Here is a 17,800-nt window from a genome sequence, read left to right as displayed (position 1 = left end):
CCCTGGAATGTGTTTGGCCTTTCTGCCTGGGGAAAGGGAATGGAAAGCTACAGGAAAAACTACTGAGACTGGCTACTAATGCAATAATAGGCTACAATTGTATGAGTAAAGAATACAGAGAATATTTAAAAGAAAAAGGCAAAAATCAGTCCGGCATCAGTATAAAAAAAAAAGCACATTGAATTAATGCACAAAAGGACATAATATGACCCCAGCAAAAGGTTGCATAAAAGCAGGAGCACACCATGACTCATTCTTCATAAGCTTTATTATTCTCTTCACATAAAGTACTGATCACACCTCTAACAGATGCACAAAAACATTCTCAACTCATTGCAACAGTATAGTAAGATTGAATAGGGCTATAAATCTTCAAAGGGCAGCACAAACATTAAGCTCTGAGAAGRATAAGAAATGGTGACACACAAGACAACTTAAGTGACTTGCTCTGAGGGCAACAGAGCAAACCAATGAATCAAGTTTGAATGAATCCCAGGTTCTCCTTAGCAATGAGTCACATCAGATATCCAGGCCACGTAAATCTGGATTTAGTTTTCAGTCATATTTYTGGCTTTTAATATAAAATCTTCTAAATATCACCTATGGGTGATATGGGACAACAATGCAGTGTTGTCCTCTTGAATTTGTAGGCAAACAGCAACCATGAAACTTACCTACACAGTCAGGGATACTTTCAAACCTGGAAGMTAGATAGTGAAATATTGTAAGAGCTTGTCAGAGTTTACCCATAAATTCTGAAAATTATAACTGCAAAGAATATGTGTGCAAAGAGAGTATAGCAAAAAGAGCAGCAGCAGTGTTGACCATGTTGCTTGTACCATCCTTGTTGCTTTGTACTGTCCCTCCCTGGCCCCATTGCCTGTGGATGCTGAATTCAGGAATTAACTACCCTGGCTTAGACCCTAGGAGGGTTCTGCTGAAAGAGTTCTCAAGGCCAATAAAAATGTTACTCTCTTACAAGAAAAGCCTTGCAGGTTTCAAGAATGGTGCAAACATAATTCAGTCTGGATATGTGGTTTGTAATGTAAGCTTTTTCAGAGCTTTTTCAAGTTATCACTCAAGCAGAGAGACGCTGAGAATGGAAGTAAGCACATGGGCCAAATTCTAAAACCCACAGCAAAATACATTGCCCATTTCACAGAAATTAGCTCAACTTGATGATTAATGATCATTATATGTTTGCATGCACACATGGAACCACATGGGCTCACTTTTCAATCACTACAAGAAATACTGACGATAATGCATTTTTAAAGGAGAAAAGGCATCTGCATTGCAGTGTTGTTATTCTCTAATTTACAATTATCTCCATTTACTTGTCTCTTCAGAAATTCTTAATAGAGARCATTTTGCTGAGCTTTCTATTTGGCTGGAGCACATGTGTGAAAGAACAACAGCTTTACTAATRTCTAGAATATTATTGCAATGTCAGAGGCATTTCGTAAGTTTCAAAGTTTTTGAAAATTGGAAGGGAGAAGTTCTGACAAGCACACAGCAAAGGTGAAGTTTTAACTGATACTATAAATATCCTTGCTCCCAGGGGAAAAAAAAAAAAGAAATAAGAAAACACAAAGAAAATAAAGTCCCATAATACTGCATATTTGAAAGTTTTCTAATTTTACTGTTGTTGTTTAAACACTTCACATGAGTCCTAATCCACTGTGGCAAAGCTCATGCTCACTTTAAGCAGGTTAGCATTCCAGTTCAGCTCAAGGGGATGAGCATACTACTCAGTAGTGATTTATTTGAYCACTGTCTAAATTTAAAATTCACAATGGTACCAAGAGGAGGTTGTTCTATTTCCACATTGTTTGCAGTAGACAGTCTTTGCCTCAGAGTATCTTACTTACTTATGTGTGCACATGAAGAAACCACTTGCAAAGTGTTTTACTATTGCAGGACCAAGACATTTAAAACAAATCTTTCAAGCAGTCGATGGAGTGCTATCGGAAAGGTAGGATTTTTTTTTTTCATTTTCCTTGTGTAGGTTTAAAATTTACTGGCCATTCACTGTTGTAACTAAGCATTCCACAACATAAAGCATCTCTGGATTATTTTTCTCTCTGCAGTACTCCACAATATTTTCCAGTGACAATGCTCAGCTGCTAYAAGCACTTGTGACAGAACAGAACTGTGTTTCTTTCCAGCCCATAAGTTTCYTGATGTAGCAAATAAAAGCCTGTCAATTTTCACTCTGAAGTTTAGAAAAAGACAGACAAATTATAGGAATACAAAACTGAATCAATCTAAGTCAGTCAACACAGSTGAAAAATGGCAAGAGAAAATGTGAAAATGCAGGCAAATGGTATGGGAAGAACAAGAAGAATGGAAGGGAAGCAGGGGAAAGAGGASGATTTGAGAAAAGAGGACTAATTGGAAAACATAAGGATTAATTTTGTTGGAGAGGGAGAGCTTACTGACTYTGAACAGTTTCCTAACAAAAAGCTGCAGGTTATGCCATTAAATGATCAAACACAAAAGCACAATATTCTGACAATTTTAAGGAATCTCCTTGATCAATGTGTTGGATTTTGGGGTGATGTTTTGTTGTTGTTTTTGTTTGGGTTTTTTTTTGGTGGGGTTTTTTTTTCAGGGGGCAAGGAGATAGTTTTTTCTGGCTTGGGTTTTTAATATTTTTTTTTACAAAACAGAATCATTGACTCATTCTAATTGCTTATGGCTTTATCCAATTTTCTTGGCATTAAGAGAGGCTGATGTTCTGAGCAGTACAACAATACCACCACAATACCTGCCACTAGCAATATTTCGTATGATATAAACAAATCAGAAGCATCTGAAATATTCAGGGCATGATAATGCTTGGGCACACTAAGCTACAGTTGAATACCAGAGCTGAGATCACATATCCTGCCTGGCCTAAATCCTGCCCAAAGGCATATACACAAAACACTCCAATACCTATATTTGAAGCAATCTCCATAGACATCCAAGTCTATTTTCAGAATATTGCTCCCTTAAGTAAAATGTAAAGKATAATACTGCTGCTAAACTCCAGCAGTCTCATCATGCCCACTTCCAAAGACCCAATGGTATAAAAAAAACAAACAAAAAATCAAACAAAGAACCACTGAGCCTTTCYGTAGAGCTGATGTGCAACCAAGAGTTTTCAATAACCTAGAATGGCAAAAGTACACAAGTTAAGCTGCTTAGACTTCATTACCGATTTCCTAAGTTTTATTTTCTTATTTTAACTTACAAGAATTTCACAGTATCTAAAACATAAGAGATCTCCACCTCTCTCTTCTTTTCCATCTTGGTCTGTTCACCAAGATCACCTAAAGACTCAAAGTCTTTCAACAGCATATTTTCAAGGTCCTGTTATCATTGGCCCCAAATTTCTGCCCAAAGCAAGTAAATTATTTTTGCACAGACCTCACAGGCAAATACAAGAGGCAACAGCTTCCAACAGATGGACTAACAGAGTTTGATTYCTCAGTGTACAGACCGCCACTATGCTGCAAGCAAGTGGCACTATGTGACAACATATGTGGCACAACTACAGAATCACAGAATAAACTGAGTTGGAAGGGGCCCASAAGGATCATCGAGTCCASCTCGTGACCCTGCAYAGCACCATCCCCAAGAGTCACAGCATGTGCCTGAGMGCATTCAAATGCTTCTTGGACCTCTGTCAGGCTTGGTGCTGTGACCACTGCCCTGGGGAGCCTGTTCAAGTGCCCAGCCTCCCTATGAGTGAAGAATCTTTTCCTGATATCCAGTCTTAACCTCCCCTGACACAGCTTCCTGCCATTCTSTTAAGCCCTGTCACTGGTTACCACAGAGAAGAGATCAGAGTCTGGCCCTCCTCTTCCCCTCACGAGGAAGTTGTAACTGCAATGAGGTCTCCTCTCAGTCTCYTCCAGGCTGAAYGGAACAAGTGACCTSAGAATATRTTCTTGGGAAACATTCTGGCTTGTCAAGTTTTTCTCACCGGCTGGGTCCTATGGCAGTATGCTGTAGCCTTCATGCTCACTGACGTGTTCCATTTTCCTCATGYCCTAAGTAGGATTTCTCATTGATACCAGCATTCATGAAACTGATACAATAAAAATGTAATTACTCTAGGAGTCTAAAAAAATAGTCTTTATCTAYATATATTCTGTTGAGAAACAATCTACATCTAGAAAATACTGCTATATTTAAGCTGGCTTATACTCATCAGCTGATTCTGTAAATGGAATTCTAAGAAAAAGTGATTTCTAGGCCAGAAGACAGTACTCACATCAACTCTCAGTCAAAACCACAGAGGGAGCAGTGATTATTTTACACAGTATTCAAGGAGTTAGGGAATTCCCTCATAAATTAGGATCCCAGCTCAGTTTAACCATCAGTCTCAAAGCCACATCTCACAGCTATCAAAACCATGTCCTTGATGGCATGCTCTGAAGCAGGCTGCTCAAGCCTGCCACTGCAAAAGGAGCAAAGCACAAGCAAGAGAGCCTTGTGAGCTGCAGACCCAYGGCAGCACCATCTCAGATTCTAGAACTGTTTCTATGTTAAATGTTTTAGAAAGGCATTGGATACAACCAAGGATTTTCAAACAAAGGGCTGGGACCCAAGAATCCATCCTCCAAAGGGCACAGTTGCATAAGAGCACATGGAAACACTAACCTCTCAAAAGAAATGACATTTCAGATCCAGTCTCTGTGTTACATAAAAATTGGCTATAACTGGTCTGAGGCTCCACCTGTGTTGCCAAACACAGATTCCAGCTTGGGCCTAGCCTAACGCAATTACTGACTCAAATATAGTTTCTCTGCTGATTGCTTCTTTCACGTGTACACGACCATTTGCTTCCCCAGTTTTTGTCTTGTCACACAYGTAGACTGTGAATCCCTTGGGAAAGAACACATTTCAATGTTAGCTTCTATACGATATGGGATTAAACAGGACTCAGGGTTTTAGGTCCCACTATTAAATTATATTTTAGGGGATTAACAATTTTAAAAGGCAGAAAATATAAACTTCAGTAATTTAAACACCAGACAATGATGTAAGTTTGGCAAGGCCAAATGTAGAAAAGAAGCTTAGCTGAAGAGAAAATTAATGGGTTTGTGCTACCAGCTATATTTGGTTTTCCTTTATGCAAACTGGCTAATGATTGTAAGAGTTTTACCCTTTTCCCCACTCTTCCTTTTACTCTTTAGAAACAAAGTAACCATTTTGTATGGTAAATATTGGGGGYAGTGAAATATTCTGTGACTTAGTGTTGTGAATGATGAGGAAATAGTCAGAGAGAATGCATTTCCTTTTAATTATCTTRTAAATATTTAAAATAAGTTGCAAAGAGCGTAACAGGAAAATAAATTATGTGTTCAGATCACCTTCAAGCTGTAGCCTTTGTGCCCTCTAGGGCACTCTGGTGCAGCAATAATGCCTCACCAAAAAGTCCACCTTGTGTGTGAGCTGACCTTACTCTCTCAAGGRTTTATAAAACAGTTGACAGCTACTAGAGATAGTAGTGAATGAAATAGTACAAGAATAACTTCTACAAAACAAACCAAACAAACAAACAAAAACCAGAATGAAACAAAAACAGGAAAAAAATAAAAATAATTAAATTTACAAAAACAAACAAACAAAACTGGCAAGGCAGAAATAGGAATCTATGATGAGAATAAAAGGTGGCACTTCATATGCTGACTAATACTCTCAGGAAGCCACCACGACTAAGTGGAAGATCTGGCTGACCTTACTGGTTTGTAAAGAAGGGCATTTTGAGGRGGAGCCTAGCAGGACTTAGCATAGCTATGCATATTATTACATTTTTTGGAAGATCAGCTTAGGCAATGACCAACACTTATTAATCAAAATAGAACACCTTTTGGGAAACTGATAGCATCTACTTTTCATTGCCTTTCCCTTCTGTTAACACACCCACAAACAAGTGCAGGTGTGCCCAAGCAGTACTGGCAACACCCAAACTCCCCTGCCCTGAGACCTGCCCGCCGCTGCCTCTTAGTTTGGTGCAAAGCAGCTGCATGAAAAAGCAAAAATGTGAAGGGGCAATGTGGAAGCAGAAAATGCATTAGGRTCAGATGAAAAAACAGCTCGATGCCTGGAGGCATGATAAGAGAGCAGCTGTAAAGAAGTGGAGCAGTTTCTAATGTTGTAYTTGCATCAATCCAGATGCTCCCCATTCCAGCTAAGTATTTACAGTGGCACATAACAATTAGCAGGTATTGCCATTGYCAGCTACACTGGTATAGTTACTTGGCAGTACAAATACACATATGTAAGATAATTAGGACAAATTTTTCTAGTAWAAGCAAAGGTCAGACTAAATCTGACCTATTCTCTGCATTTTGAGAAAACAAATGTAGGCAGATATTTCCATTACTCTGATTATCCTGCTAAAGTAATTTCTCATCAGATTGTAGCTAGACATCACACTGGCAGGATGCTGTTCCCTTGTATTGAGAAATGTCACAGCATGCACCCACGGTTAGAGGGCAGAATGGACCCTGCACTGTAGACACACCTCCTAGCTGCACTAGAGACTGCACTCTAGCTTGGGTGCTGTTATGAACAATCCAAAGATATAAGACACAGTTTATTCTATCATAGTGCTATTTCATGTACATGATAATTAGTGTTGTCTGCTACTGTTGCAATCCTGGAACAAAGATCAAAATAACTGCACATTTTGTCAACCACTTGTATTGCAAATTACCTGGGTAAACACTTGATACATGCATACCTTTTCAGGTGACACAACACAAATAAAGGTTAAAACCATGATAGCACACTCCCACTGGTTATTTGGTGAGTAGGCCATACTTTAGTGATTAGCTGATGCCATATTCATGATTCATCAGGCAAGTACAGTGTTTGTTATTTGGGTATTTGACATTCATAGAATARTAGAAAGGCTTGGTTTTGAAGGGACCTTGAAGACTATCTAGTTCCAATCCCCCTTCCACGGACAGGGATGCCACCTTCTAGAACAGGTTCATCCTGAACACTTTGAGGAATGGGGCATCCAAGCTTCCCTAGACAACCTGCTCCAGTGCCTCACCACCCTCTGGGTAAAGAATTTCTAACATCTAGTCTAAATTTCCCCTCTTTCAGGGTAAAACCATTCTGCTTGTCCCACCACTATCTACCCATGCAACAAGTTTCTCTCCTTCATTTTTATRAGCCCCCTTTGAGTACTGGAAGGCCACAACAAGGTCACCCCAGAGCCCTCTCTTCTCCACCCTGAACAACTCCAGCTTTCACAGCATGTCTTCAGAGGAGACATCCTCCAAACGTTTGAATATTTAAATAATTTTGCTCTTTAATCTTCTGAAATGTGTGGGATTCTGCTTTTTAGAAACAATTTTGTTTAAGWGTCACTTGGTTTGCTTTGCTCCTTGCTATGACTGTTCACGTACCTTTGTCATTTAAGGATTCAGTTTCCTGCTATGTATTACCTTGATGAAGGAAAAACATTTTGTGATATAAGACCTATTTCCTTGGTAATGACAAAATTACTCTATGTCAGAATAAGAAGCATCCAAATTTATGAGGCCATAACTGTGAGGGTTCTCTAAGTTTCCAGATAACAGGAACACTGTTATCTGATCAATGACACCATCCAGGTTTTGATACCTGGCTTGATTAAAGCCCCTTTTTTCCCCTTGAAAAAAATCACAAGTCTAAATCGGTTTCATGGCTTTACTGGGAAGAAGCCTAAATTATSTCATTAAATCCCTACACACAAAACCAACTTTCATGTCTTGAATAGCACACAACACATCAAATTCTTCCCTCATTGAAGTAAATAGGCATTGTCTGTACACAGTGTCCTTCACTGTGTAATATCACCCAGAAGTGTGACACTCTAGTCATGAAAATGGAAAGAATCAAGCCACCTGGAACAATGTACAATCCTTGGGCTTTATTCAGCCTGGCCAGGGAGGAAGGAAACAATACACTATAATACATTAAAAAATACTTTATCAGTCTTAACAAGTGATGACAGTGTAAGGATTATTTGCAATCAAACAATTATCATATTTATCTATAAAAACAGGGGGTTCCATTTGAAAAAGAACAAGCAGGTGTGGCAATGGGAGCCACACAGCCAAAGCTGACTGCTGTAAGTCACCATTGTAGTTAGGCTGTGCCTCAAGAAGTTTCATATGRGTTTTTGATGAGTCCCTCTGTGTCAACTTCTCCTATTTTCACAGTTAGCTGTACTAGCAATGCATGCAAACTTTTCAGTGGGCAAATAATATTCTCAGTGGAGAATAAATGTGGCCAGTAGGTTCGTGCAGCTCCTCAGATCTGTAAAATAAAGGAAAATAGGACCAGTAACGATAACCTTGGCRATAACCTTGTGCTAGCTGGATAGCATAAGGCTCTTTCTGGCAGACACTGACACTTCCAAATATAGAGCCAGCCTCCCTCAAAACAGGAGAGTAAGCTGCACCAGAAAAAGCACTTGCACAGTTTTCTTTTCTTGCAGAGCAGCACAGACAGYAAGGAGTGCAGGGTGACTCAAAGTCAATCTGAGTTGTACTCTGTCAGCAGGATGGCACAGCCACGTATCTCACCAGGATTGAACCGAAAGATGGCTGAAGCACAGGAACAACATCTCAGTGAAGCATTTTAAGAAAGTGTGAACTAAAAGACTGAAGTCAATTCAGCTAGTAAAAAACAGATAGACCAAAAGAGCCCATGAGGTGGGATCTGCTTCCTGTAGGGGATCATATTACAGTATTTCCTCAGTTTAGTTCATTTATTTTAAATTATGTATGTCAATTGAGTTATTCCCTTAGGCACATTTAAAATAAATTTCCAGATTAAGATTYAGTCAGGAAAAATGAAATTAAATTTTGATCCAGTTCTAAATATTGGACTCAAGGAAGATTTGAGCACAGACTGTTCTCTCCACAGATAGAATTATAGAATCATAGAATAGTTTGGGTTGGAAGACATCCATAAAGGTAACCCAGCCCATGCCCCRTGCACTGAGCAGGGACATCTTCAAGTAGATCAAGTTATTCAGATAATTCTGGGCCCAGGATATTTTAGGCTCCCCTGCTCCCCAAGCCTGCACCAGTTCTGAGGCACTCTGGTCTCAGAACAGTGACTAAGGTCAGGAAAAAAGTAAGACAGTTCTTACAGATTAAATTCACCRAACAGTGGTGATTAGCCTGCAGTGTGTGGCTAAATTATGTTCCTTGTCCTTTTTCCTTTACAAGCTTTTCCCTGTTATTCTCTCCCCCCATCTAGCACAGGGTGGTAATTTTTTCTACTGTATGTTTACTAGTTTTCTAAGTTTCTAAATATAGTTCTTCTCAACTCTACCACTCCTCCTASAGTTTTTCTGTGCCTCTTTTGTATTATCTTTCATCCAGATCAACTATCCCTCTGTCTCTAGGCCTCAGTAAGAGATGGACTCATAGAGCAGTTYGGGGCCAAAGGGACTTCAAAGGTCATCTAGTCGACCCACCCTGCAACAAACATGAACACTGCACTTCCTTCCTCCAGCCTAGGCTCATCAGACCCAGCACATGCAGAGGACAGCCCTGAAATCTTCTGAGAGCTGTGAATGCCTGCTTAGCACAGAAGGCAAACTGCACCTCCTGTTAGGAGAAGCCTGCCAGGAAAAGCTTGTTAGAGCTCCCTAAGGTTATTCCCACCCCACGTTCTCTGTAATTCCTCTGCACATATTTCTATGCAAACACTTTCTCTTCCCACACTTGCTTCTGTGCATATGTCTCCTAGCTGGTTAGCATTGGCATCCATGACCTTGTTAGCAAAAAAAWATCGACAATGTAAATTGTGTTTGTGTTACTAGTGAGGCAAACTGACTTAATTTTGATGAGCAAGGATTTCTGTCCATTGCCAAGAGACTGGTAGCTCAGGCCAGTATCCTCAGAATGGACAGGTTTCACTAAAAAGTGCAAAACACAGCAAACTAACTGATGGGGGAGACTCCAGCAGGATCAAGTCTGAAAGGTGCCTCTACTGGAAAAAGTCATCAGAACKAGGTGCCTCAGGGAGATTCATCATTCAGACTCATCAGCCCAGATAATACACATGTAGGAGAAAGCTCCTTACTTACTAAGGTAATCTAGACTGGGAAAGGATGAGGAGAATGAAAAGTCAAACAACAAAAGCATCAGGGTTTGTGGGATGAAAATGTCAAACAAACTAAAAATAAAACAAAAAAAAAAAATTAAAAACCTAAATAAACAAAAAAACCACCCTGGATTAAAAATAATGATCCAGAGTCAGAGTTTATGTTTGAGATCTGCTAGAGAAGATAATTTAATATGCTCTCCCTCAGCTTTCTGCCTCTGCTCCTGAAGGTGTCTAGAAAGAATTTAAAAATAAAAATCAAGACAGAAGGAAAGGTACACCATGAATAACAATAAGACTGACCTTTTTCTGTTTCCATGTAAACTTCCAAGAATATTGAGAAAGTTCCAAAACACTTTTATGACTTTAAAATATTTCTTCTTCCCTTTTCATGCCATTATCTCTTGTTTTGTTTTTTTTTGCTTGTAACATAGCCACAGTTTCAAGAGACAATATGGGTGATGTTATTACATAATTTAAAGTCAGATAACTTGTGTTTCTCAAATTTAATAAAGTAAAGCAGACCTCTTAAAGAACACTGTGGCTTGAAAAGCAGGGTTGTGGGTTTGGAGTCAGACATTATTCTTGTTATATCTTCACCAATGTCACTTTAAAGAAAAGTCCCATCTCATTCTCTTAGCAGGTACCACCAGAAATGTATTTAACGACCTCCCCTTTTTCAGCATTTGTTTCCCTGATGGGATTTGTTTCCTGCTGTCCTCAAACTAAGATTAAATACTACCTCCTTCCATTGTGCAATTGTTTTCCAATGTTTTTTTTTAAAGTTGCTCTTCTGTATGATATTGCTTTAAAAGAAGAAAGTCAGTCTTTCATAACCTCAGGTCTTCCTGGTCTCTCTGTGAACACTTATTTAATACATTGCAAGGGCATTATATCTAGACTATATTTTATGTGGTCAACTAAAGGTCTGCTGGGGTGGCTGGGGTAAGCACACAAAGTTGGGCCTCTTCCACCTCTTTCACTGAAGAAAAGTATCATAACTTTAAACAAAACAAGCATTGACACTGAATATGCAAACCACARAGCTATTCTACATGGTCATGCTGCAAAAGTCTGATTATTTTGTAGAAATGGGTACAAGCTCATTCACAGAGACATACTAGAAGAGATTCAGCAGCTACAAAAAGCTGAAAAATAAAGCTGAAAATTTCTAGTTCAAAATCTGGGAGAGTAAAAAAATGTAACCCTAGACCTCCTTCATTCCTCTAACCTCAACAGCTCCATCTCATTTCTGCAAATGCTCTAAGTGTTCCAGTCCACATCTAAAAAAAAAATTAAAATCTCTACTTAACATTTTTGCAGAGCTTTAATGCCAGTTGATGTGYTAGTGTTCAGGATTAAGTAATCACATAACAACCAGTGACAGGTTACAGGCCTTCACAAATTTCATGGTCAAGAAAGAACAATATCTAGGATTAATGGCAATTGGATCTGAATTCTGAGGATCTGAATGTTAAGGCTAAGTATTTTACTGCAATTTCAGACAGGCAGCCTTTTTTGGGAGTGAAAATAGCCCAAAGTGTTAAACAAAAGGAGCATTCCCCATCATGTCATGTTTATCTGAAACTATCTAATCAATTTATCAGCACAGCATATCTGACAGAGTAAACATTTCATAAGCATGCAATGTTTCTAAATTCAGTATCAGTTAACGTATCATCATCATCATCCATTGCTTTAACGCTCTTTTGTTTCAAGTCTGTAGTGCTTGCTTGATTCAAACTGCTCCGGACAGCAGCTTATTAGCACTATTTATCCATTAATGCAACTATGAACATCACACAGTGCACAAGTCTTTAGAACTAGGTGCCTAAAACAAGATAAGTAGGATTAAAGCATGCCTTTTCATGTTATAAAAGCAATTTGTTCCCCAGAATTATTTTCCATCTTGACTTGAAAGATTATTATAAATGGAAGGAAAGGGCAAGGGGAAAAAAAAGCCAGTGTTCAGACAGCAACATTGTAAAACTATATTCCTATTTCAGGGATGTGAAACAAATCTTAAAATAATACAACATACACTATTTTCCATATGTAATAGTTTATTCATGCCAGAGGACAAATCCAGTTGTAACTAATCAGTGGAAAGCTTAACGCAGTAGCTGCAGAGATAATTCCAACATCAGCTGTAAAAAAAAAAAAAAAAAAAAAAAACAGTACACCCAATACCAAAACAAACAAAAAAAATCCACACCAAAAGACAGGAATGTGCTTTCTGTGAAAAAATACAATATAATTGCCTTCTATAACAATCACAAATGTCTTTACAGCAGACTAAAGGCCAGCAATTAGGATTTCCCAGTGCTTAAAACTTATGAACAATATTCTATGCTTTTMAAAAAATCATAAAATTTGTAAATAAAACCACTGAGTAGGAAATCTGTCAGATAAAACTAAAGCACCCTGACTTGAAGTGCCCACTCTCAGCTAGAAGTAGCATCTATYGTCAGAGCTGGTCTGCATATAGATAAGAACTGGGTTCACCAAACCTAAAATCTTTAAAGCAAAGCCAAAGGCTGTATGGGTATTTCAGTAGGCAATCTTATGAAAAACCCTGTATCAGAATTCCTGCTATGATGTTGTTGAGGTATGTGAGATGAGAACACACAGTGCAAGATCAGCAGAGGTGTGGAACKGAGACTGCATTTCAGGGAGGGAAGCAGCACCAAGAGAAGGAAAGCACAACAGCTGGCTTAAAAGSCATCCCAACCAGCACTGAGTTACATCAGGCTGGCTACTCCTGATAGAAATTCTACTCCAGAACAGGTCAGGTGTAGACAAAGACAAAAGCATAGATATGAGCATRTGTACCCTTGCTAAAAGCAGCTGCTGAATGACTGCAAGCCCTTAGAGGCCCCAAGAATGAGAGCCCTGACATCAGGTATTTTATTCAGTGCTAACAACCAGAAATAGTCAGATTTTGAGGAGAAATGTTTTGATTTACATTTCTACTAGCGTAATTGCCAGTGTGCAGGCTATGCCTGGGAAGAATAAATCAATACTACTTTCCTTGGTTACTTTGCAAATAAATTACTCCGGAAAATACCCTGTCCTTGCTTCATCAATTTCAATTTTATGGGAAGTGAGCCATTGTCCTTAGGCATTGGCAAAAGTATGTGAGGTTGTAGAGCATCTCAACAAAAAAAAGAGCCTGAATAACAATGCATGAAGCATATTAAATAACCTGCCCTGACTTATTAACTTAAAATAAGATAACCACCACCCACAAAGATTACTGGGGGTTTCTGGGGTTTTGAATATTTAGATCTGGGACTTCAGTTTATGTCCAGAACAGGAAAGTTGTATGGGATCCAAATCAGCAAATCATTCTTCTCATAATAAAAAAAAACTTTGACACAAGAACCGTGTAAGAGATAGTTCTTAGCATCTCACTGGGTCAGGCAATGATGTAGCAACACACAGACAGTCTGCTAGTTCTAGTCAAACTCTGAAATTTTACTGTGGTAAAATGGAGGTGCAACATACTGAAAATAATAAAATGCCAATCCCAGGAATCTGTCTGTGCCTTTCTAAGAGATGGTTCCACAAAAATGTCACCTTAGTGGTCAGTCACTCTCRCAGGGTCAAGTGAATGGAGAATAGAATATGTTAGGAAAGAATAAACCTGTGGTTTCAAACACCTTGAGAACTCTGCATTCATGGCTCCCACACTTCATTTGAAAAGGATGTTGAAATGCAAAAAGACTCAGAGAGCACCACAAGGACAGTTCAAGGTCATGAAACAATGTCTGTATGGGTAACATTTAAATAGATGAGTGCTGACGGGGCAGTACAGCACCTCTGCTGTAGTGACAGTTGGACAAGATGGTCACTACCTCTTCTAATGCAACAACTACAAGGCAATACTAGTAAACATTACTAGTGAAAACTAGGTTCAAGTAAAAAAAAAAAAAAAAGCAGGTGATTCTTCACACCGGCAAGGCTGGTCTGTGAAACTACTGAGTAAAAGATCTGGTAGATGCTAGCAGCTTACTGTTTTGAAAAAACAGCTGGACAAATTCATGGAAGAGAACTTCACCAAGAGGTGCCAAGAGGAAAAAAAAATATGGGAAAAAAACCCCAACCAATAAAACAAACCAAAAAACAAACACAATAGACTGACTGGGAATTTTCCAAATCATAAAACTGCTCAGGAAACTATTCTGGGAGAACACCACTATCTAAGAATTGCTAAATTGTTCCCCAGATTTTTCCCCAGTTAAAGACCATCGCCAATGCAAGACAAGAACCTACAAAGATCTTGAACAGTACTCCATCCAGTCTCATGTAGACATCTTCCTTTTGAGCTAACAGTACCCTTCTATACATGAGCATCATTTTCAATGCAATTGCTCATATATTTATTTCATAATGCTTYACTCACTCTGTCTTTCCCTTGCCTTCCCTTTCTCTCTTTTCAGATTAAAGAAAATCCAGATGGGGTGCAGGTGCTGCAAAATGATACAAAGGTACAATAGAACAAAAGTTGCTTAGATGGAATAAAAGAAAGCATTAAACGCTGTCTAGTGCTTCTCTACACCTCTTGCTTTAATTAGCCACTGTGAAAGGTTGGAGTTTTCTCAAAGTTTACAGCATCTTTAAGCAAAGGCCTTCTGATTTCCTTTGAATGTCCTTTTCATTTTCCTGTAGTTAAGGTCCACTTCCATAATTCCTATCCAACCAAAGGAACTGTGGGGCATTAAAAAYGCATCTTCAGTAAAGCTTTTTCTAATTTAGGTAGCATGAGCTTCCCTCAATTCATTAGAACAAGGAGCACACATTTTGTCAGATCCTCCCCCTCTCCCAAGCAATGAAAATGAACTGCAGTTCCTTGTTTCCATCACAGTTTTAAATGTCATTAGCTGGGGGAAGAATTCCCATATTAAAAGTCTCCCTAGAGGGGAAGACTAGCTAGTTTTATAAAGAGCACATTTCAGCCCTACTTGAGGGTTACTCCTTCCCTTGGCCACTTCTGTAGAACAGGTAAGGAAGTGGGGAGAAAATGGTGCTATGAGACAAAAAAGAAAGATAAAGAAAATAGAGAGGCTCTGCAAGAGATAAGTCAAGGAAAATAGAGAGCAATAGAAAGAAAACAAATCAGGAGGTGGGGAAAAAGAAAGAAAGAAAGAAAAAAGATAAAAGAACAAAAGGTTTGAATGAAGAACACCAGGAAAAAAATGGGAGATATTTTAGCAACTACATGAGGACATATTAATTAACAATCCATGTGATGACTACTYATTGGCTAATCAGCTCCCCAGAGAAAACAAAAAATAAAGCTGGAAACAAGCAGTAACCAGCACACTGTTCTCCAATATCCTCCTTAGGCTCCTGGTGAAACTCACTACAGGGGTTAGCTATGATCAGTCCCAGGGGACAGCAGCTGACAGCATAGTTCAGCATTTCCATTTGGTTTGACTCATTCTCAGGGCCCAAGGCAAAGGTCAGTGACGCTTGCTCCTCAAGACTTTCAGCTTAAAAATTAAGCTTAATCCTTTTATTCATTATATTGATTAACATYGTAAGTAACATCTCCTTTACGAATTTTCCTCACTCCAGCTATATTTTTGAACCAGAAGAAGCACAATCATCTGGATGCATCCATGAAGTAAGCAGCTATAAACGCAATGAACAAGGCAGCAATAAATCCAAATTCAAAGAGAACAGTGAAAATGAAGAACACAAAAATGAACTCCAGAACAATGAGGTAAACAGAACAGAAAGTAWAAGTCCAGTAAACAGTACAAAAGAAACTCTCTGGAATCACAGAAGCAGTGCTTCTCAAGAGGATGGCCCTGTGAAGTGTGCTGCAAAGTTTGATGTTGCAGTCAATGGTGGCAACTCCTGTGCTGAGCACTCCATGCTCAACCCCAACACAAACCCAGTGAAAGAAACAAGTGAAAAGGGAACCTCCAGCCACTCAGAGGCTTCTTCAGCCAGCAACAGAGACTTTTACACAAAATCAAACGGGTCTGGACAAGAACTTGACCTAGAAACAGGCAGTCAGAGTAAGGCAGCCAGCAATGTGCCTAACAGTATTCAAGACTCCCAGTCTGCAGAACACAGCATCTTTCTCAAAGGAAACTCAGTCTTGGAGACAGAAAACAATGCCATAGAACTGCCAGATATTGATTATCCCCAAAATGGCAATCAAACTGAGAACTATGTTGAAAAACACAGCTTTTCAGTCAACTGTGCACATTCAGACCAAAACACTRGTTCTTCAGCAATACAGGCCCAGGACCTTTGTGTAACCCCACCTTCGTCTGTGAAAGAGAGCAGTATTGAACCTTTTAAAACTGACTCTGCAAGTTGGGGTGAGAGCCTTACCGGTGGTATCACTGGAGTGGCAGTTGCCAAAATTGCACCCACACACACCAACCATAAAGATGTGAATGGAGAAATGGAGGAGGAAGATGCAGAAGTTGCAGCAGCTCTGGCTGCACTGGAAGCTGCAACAGCAGGAGAAGACCTGGAAGATGATGATGAGTACTAGGTTTYTTTCTAATACACTGGGTAAGATCCAGATGCTGTTTCTGGGTCTGTATAAACAGATGTACAGCACACATGGAGAGCTGTTATGAACAGCATATATAAAAAGGAGTTCAGACTAAACCTCTGTTCCTTCAGCTGATTTATACAGCCTTKTAATTTCTACTGCCTAAGGTACTGAAATGCTCCCTTGGCTAATGGTAATACTCTTCTCTATGGGCCCAAACACGAGGGCAAAGATTTGTTTCTTCCACACAGAATATTCAGTTGTACACCCACCTCATCTGGACTCATGCAAATGTTTCCTTTGGGTATGACCCATATGAGGGTCTGTGCACACTGCATGTTCCAGGTTCACAAAACTTGTATTATTTAAAGCAGAATTATTGAAGTCATGCAGTTAGAAACCACAGATTTTCATCATTAGCAGAAAAAAAATACATAAATGAGCCAAAGTTCTATGATCTACTGAAACATGAAATAGGGAAGGCAGCTTGGATTGAACTTTACCATGGTTATGGTTCCATTATGGATTAAGCCTAAATCTRTGCACATGCATGTGACATTAGGATSAAAACATWATTTCTYCCCTCACACCTGCCCTYAACTTTGTTTGATACCCCAAGTGTTGCTGCTTCAGTTCCTTAAACAGGAGAAGAGAGTGGGTAACCTTCTGTTGGTTGAATGTGCTAAAGTAGTTCACGTAAGAATTGCACACACAGTATCAGAGGCCAGAGAGAGATTAAAACTCAGTCCCTACCAGCTTGGATTAAAACTTTAGTAAAATTAGCCTGAAACCTCTGAACTACACTAAATTTTCCRGGTKCATGTCACTTGTCTTAACAATACAGTTTTCAAACAGATTGTGTCTCAAACATCCCTAGCAAGCTGTGTTTTGTTTATAACAAAGCAGCAAGAGCCAATGTTGACCCCTCCTTGGCTCTGTTGTAGTCCCTATATTTACAGCAGGAAAGGGATCATGCTTCCAAGCTGAATTAAGCATAAGACTTGAAAATAGTTGTATTCCTGGAAGGGCCTGCATTTCTAATGGGAGAAAAAAAGGAGGTAGAAACCAATTTAGTGCTGACAATTCAGCAAAAGCATGGGTGAAATAGAAAGTGCTTGAAATTTAATACTGAAATTTTGTGGTTTCCAAGTTTTTGTCATAAAC

The 17,800-nt window shown here is 39.1% G+C and overlaps 1 protein-coding gene across 1 annotated transcript in view; it reads left to right on the top strand.

Annotated features, from left to right (window-relative positions):
* The window catches only part of CUNH4orf19 (chromosome unknown C4orf19 homolog), a 40,718-nt gene extending 23,509 nt beyond the window's left edge, over positions 1-17,209 (top strand). Inside the window, exons 3-5 of the mRNA XM_057371668.1 lie at positions 1,921-1,975; positions 14,559-14,606; positions 15,697-17,209. Of these exons, the coding sequence (XP_057227651.1) occupies positions 1,921-1,975; positions 14,559-14,606; positions 15,697-16,633 (1,040 nt within the window). The 3' untranslated portion in view covers positions 16,634-17,209. The remainder of the gene's footprint in view (positions 1-1,920; positions 1,976-14,558; positions 14,607-15,696) is intronic.
* The last annotated feature ends 591 nt before the right edge of the window (positions 17,210-17,800 follow it).

The sequence above is a fragment of the Malurus melanocephalus genome, unplaced genomic scaffold, assembly GCF_030028575.1.
Source record: "Malurus melanocephalus ecotype Western Australia unplaced genomic scaffold, MMel_1.1 scaffold_151, whole genome shotgun sequence".
NCBI classification, from domain to species: Eukaryota; Metazoa; Chordata; class Aves; order Passeriformes; family Maluridae; genus Malurus; species Malurus melanocephalus.
Note: the sequence above shows the minus strand (reverse complement) of the source record. Positions and strands in the feature narration are given on the sequence as shown.